The sequence below is a fragment of the Montipora foliosa genome, chromosome 3, assembly GCF_036669935.1.
Source record: "Montipora foliosa isolate CH-2021 chromosome 3, ASM3666993v2, whole genome shotgun sequence".
NCBI lineage: Eukaryota > Metazoa > Cnidaria > Anthozoa > Scleractinia > Acroporidae > Montipora > Montipora foliosa.
In genome coordinates, this window is record NC_090871.1 from 22,379,941 (window position 1) to 22,384,940 (window position 5,000).

Below are 5,000 nucleotides of genomic sequence, written 5' to 3' on the forward strand. Positions count from 1 at the left end.
TTATTATTATCAACATAATTATATAGACAATTGATGCCACTAAATAAACTTTAAAAAGAGATTTCTTGCTTGTGAAATGACGATTCACTTCGGACCTATTCTTCCTAGCATGATTCTATGGAAAGCCATAACTTTCTTAAGTATTCTTTATTCTTTGGTCTTGAAGTTTTGTCTTGTGGTGTGGTGTGTGGTTTTGTCATTATGTGACACGGTTTGATGGTTACGTGTTGTGTTTCATGATGTGTTGAGAGTGCTGTGTTTATATTTTATGTGGTGAGGTTCTTTTACGACGTGTCGAGTTTCTCCCGTTATGTGATTATCAGTGAACTCAGCACGTCCAAAGATGACCTCAACACATCATCATGAAAACATACAGCTAACCAGCAAATTTCGTTACATAATGTCTGACTCACGGGCACTCAACCATAATCTTCGGTGAAATAAAATGTGCTTGCTCGGGAGAGTCAAACTGTTCTAAGAATTTCGGTTCTACGTTGCCTAACAGCTATAGATTTCTTTACTAAAACATCGCCTAAAAGATTCGCGACCAGGAAAAAGTAGTTACCTACGTTTTCGGGAGGGGTATTTTTGCAATTTTTGGCACTTCAAAACGTCAGCTAGCAGTTTCGGAAGAGAAAATGGTTCGGTTGAAAGTTCTTAGAAGGTAACTTTCAATTACTCACAATTTCTGAAATGAAGATATCATTCCCTAAAATTCTCGGACACTTTAATTTTCAGCTAAGATATCCGAACAGATCATATTTTTCTTGGTGATAAGAACATCTCTTTGGATAGTCTTTATAAATTACAAGGAACCTAGAAATGTCTCTCAAAGGGTTTTGGCTCGTTGAGTGCCCGTGCACTTGATAATGACAAAACCTCACCACATAATGTTGTCACAGTACACTATGACAAAACTCCAAAACATCAAGACAATGCTTCAAGATCAAAAGAATAAAGATTACAGAAGGAAGGTATCGCTTTCCATATGATAGGATTGACTAACTATTTGATGGTAAGGATAAATGTTTCAAAACCCCAGCACAATATTGGCTAATATGGGGGCTGGTACACTGAACCTATGAATGATAAGCAGTGCATACCTGTGAGTGCAGATTGAGACGATATTAAGATGAGCAACGAAACGACGAATCGCATTGTGAAGAGCTCAGAGTTTCCAGCTTACGTCTTCGTGTGGCACTCGAATGCAAGTGATCTAATAAACATATGGGTTATTGACCAAGCGTGAGGTCAAGATGGCTGGATATTGGCCAAGTTTGTTTTTTTTGCGTGTTTATGGACCGAGACGAAAAGTCGAGGTCCATAAACACGCAAAAAAAGAACGAGGCAAATATCCAGCCATCTTGATCGAACAAGCTTGGTCAATAAAGGATTTATTATATGGGATAAAACACCAAGAAAAAAGATCTTTTATCTTGCGGGACCAAGCGAGAAATCCCGAGCGGGCAGTATGGCTCCATCTTCCTGCTCGGATAGCCTATCACAGCGCGGGATTTGGTTGATCTTGCCCGCTCACGGAGCTAGTCATACAGTAAAAACCCGCGTATAAGAACCTACGTTTTTCGAAGTTAGCCTAAACAGGTTCTTATATAAATGGTATTTAGTGTAAAATTATAGGCTAACTAGGTTCTTAATTAGGTTCTTAACTTTTGTTCAAGAAATAAAGCTGAATTTTTAAATGATCTGGTGTTTAATGTCCAAAAACAGTATTCTTGGAGGCTTCGTTAAGCAACCAAAGGTTCATCTCTGTTTAATAATTGTATTCATTTCACTAGAGTATGTCCGAGTCATTTTGCAATGTGCTATACAGATCGTCTTTCAGCTGGAATTCAACTCTATAGATATGTTGACTATTTCCGCAATATTACTCTTCAAAACATCAGGAACAAACAGGTATATTTCCTTCTTCTGTTGCAACACGTAAAATATATAATCGCCATGTTTAGTCATATCAGGCTCTTGTAATAAGGTGTCCATTTTAACTACTGGCCCTTCGTCTATTTCACACTAATCATGATTCATTCACATCATTATCATTCGTAACAATGTTGTTTCCTGTACTGGCATTTGTTGCCGTTCTTATTCACAACTGGCAGATTGTTTGAACAGGCTGGCATTCTTTGATGAATTCTGACCATTCTGCATTTTCATTTATTGGGATGAAAATTTGGAGCCAATTTTCAGTTGATGCATTTCTATGTTTTCATTTTGGAATAATTTACTCGTTTCATAATCAGCATCATCTAAATCTGTCCTTGGTCTGACATTCTCAAATTTATAGTGATGCTTGTTGCTGAGTTTTCTTTTCAGTTTCACTGGGATGGTCTGTGAGTCATTAAGGACCTACCGTAGGTAAAACATTTACTGTTGAACTTACATCTGCTAGTGCCTCAACAATGTTACCGTAAATGCTTGACTTCCTCTGGGTAGCTCACAGATTTGTAATAAAAGGGATGGTATGCGGTAAGTCTTTCTTCCAATGGAGTTAAATCAAGCACCTGAGGTTTGTCTTGAAACCTCGTTTTGTTTGCTTTGGAACAGCTTGGTAAATTTCCATCTTTCAGGGTCTGTACACCCGCAATGATACACACATCAAGAATATCTTGTTTGCACTGATGCATCATCTCATAATTGATTGGATTACATTTCATTAAAGAGAGAAGAGAAGTCCGCGGCTGCTAAGAAACCTGTGAAAAGATCAGCTTCGCTTTCTCGTCCATCAAGTTCTGCATTTAGTACCCACTCCTTAATAAGGGCGGGCGGCGCGTCTACTGCCGCTAATGCAGGGGTGCCCGATAGGGTTTTCCAGAGGCACGGAAGATGGGGGTCGGTTTCTGCTAAGAGTGGCTACGTGGACGACAGCTTGGTATCTAGGCTGTCGGTCTCTAAGGAGCTTGGTATTTAACTTCATTGTGACACTGCTTGCTCTTTTCCTTTCTTTGTCTCTAGTGGAATTGTCTTGCAGTTTTTACAGCTGACTGACTCATCCTACATAAACTTTCACTCGAAGCTTCTTGTTTTGTAGTCAGAATATGTAATTTCTGACGATTGAATGGCTGAATGAATTAGTCAGAAATTTATATTCTGACGGCACGATGGAAAGGCTCATGGGTAGCCTGTTCCAGGCTCTCAGATAGTCGAGAAAACGAAAAGAACTGCGTGTGAAAAGCGAGTGGGGGCTTGGGTCGAGGCGAGGCGGGAGAGCCTGTAAGCATCTCTTTAAATTCTTCATTCCAGTATACCAGCTCCTGGTATACCCTCTGATTGGTCAATTTTGACAGTTTACATCAACACTTTCGTCATCATTTTGATTCACGCGCGGAGCACGAAAGAAAGAGGTCAACTCTGTCGCCGAGTATCTTAAAGTATTCCCAAACGTACAAGCCCTCAGATTCGAGCAAAAGTTGTGTCTGTTGAACTTAAGTCGAAAAAAAGATCCGTTTGCAATGCTTCCAACTGGTTTTGGTAAAAGCAAAAACTTTCAGTTACTTCCGCGCGTTGCGAAAGCGCTTTAATGTTGTGATACGACATCTCTCCACACCGCTTACAGTATAGCATCGCCGGGTACGATATATAGTTCGAATTTTATCACACACACACAACTTTTATGTCTCCTGCACGCCACAATTGTTAGCATTCAACGGCGCTCTCTGAAAACTCTGACGAACGAGAAAAATACAATATTATGTTATTCTTTCTTATGCAAATATACTTGGCTGCGTATTCGAATTCACCAGCTAGGGTCAATTAAATTTCTGCCTTCATCGCCTTCGAAAAAATGAGAGCAAAAAGAAAAAACCATTTTGAAAGAGCGCAAAAAGTTGCCGAAAAGAGGCTTGTATTTCCGATGCATGTCTTAAAGCTTTAAAAGATCAAGCGATTTCAGGAAGCGAAGGTGATGGCTACGTGTCTGTATACTGCAAATGCAATTGAAGCCATCCACATGAAATATCAGTCTTTCACATTCATTATCGGTTGTCCTGATGCATCAGAGCTGAAGTTTATTGATGAGACCATCTTATCATCTAGGCCAGAAACTTCAATGGTCGGGTTTCTGTTTTCCTTGGAAAAGTCAACAGAGCGTCGGGAACTCGCAGCTTTCGAATTGGTCGTGTCTTTTGGTCGAATTTGCTAAATCTCCCGTCGGTGATTTCCTTGACACTCGTTTCCCGGTTGCTTTGACAATGCCTTCGTTCGTTTGTAAAGTTATTTTCTTAAAAGTGCCTTAAATTCTGGCTAACGTACTCGCACAAGTGAGACAACAGTGACAACGGAAGGTTTTTCGTTCCACACAAGGTCCAATTCGAAGGAAGCAGCCACATCGTCCAACACAACATTTTCGCCGCCAAATGTAAGAAACGGATAACGCTAAATAGGGAAAACTCTAGGAATCTTCGTTCCCAAACACGTCACGTTTTTCTTTGAAAACCTGAAGAACTTAGAAACATGGCCTTTAGAGAATCAACGCATCACCTCTGAACAACAATAAAAGAATCGCGCTTGAACTCGCGTGGAACCACACAATGCCGCCCATTTTCAAGGCTTTGACATTGACATTTTGACATGCGAAAGGTTATTTGCAAAGTGGGCGGAATGAAGAATTTAAAGAGCTGCTTACAGGCTCTCCCGCCTCGCCTCGACCCAAGCCCCCACTCGCTTTTCACACGCAGTTCTTTTCCTTTTCTCGACTATCTGAGAGCCTGGAACAGGCTAGCTCATGGGTTGTCACGGGACTAGTTAAGGGTATTTAAGGTTTTAGCGGGGGACTTAGGTCATTCTATGTGCTGTTTTTATTATTTTCACCCTTTCCTCGGGGTTTTGTGCTGCCGCATTAAACGAAGAATACATTTCCACATGTTTTTGGCCACTTCTTACAAGGGTAGTCTTTTATTGGTCTTTCGTGTCTGGCGTAGCACAACTTCTATGAGATTACGTTTAATTTTCGTTATTATAGTAGGCTTGTCTTGCATTTGTAATAG

General features: G+C 40.4%; 1 protein-coding gene across 4 annotated transcripts in view; it reads right to left on the bottom strand.

Moving 5' to 3' along the window:
* The window catches only part of LOC137997077 (alkaline phosphatase-like), a 37,163-nt gene that overhangs the window by 30,275 nt on the left and 1,888 nt on the right, over positions 1-5,000 (bottom strand). For 2 of the 4 annotated variants that reach the window (XM_068842828.1, XM_068842830.1), the window contains exon 1: positions 1,104-1,225. The exons of 1 other annotated variant lie outside the window; for it this stretch is intronic. Coding sequence is in view for 1 of the 3 variants with exons in the window: in XM_068842826.1 (XP_068698927.1) it covers positions 1,104-1,158 (55 nt within the window). In the remaining 2 variants the exon portion in view is untranslated. Of the gene's footprint in view, positions 1-1,103; positions 1,259-5,000 lie in introns of those variants that run through there. One more of the 4 variants, XM_068842826.1, reaches the window with a different exon arrangement.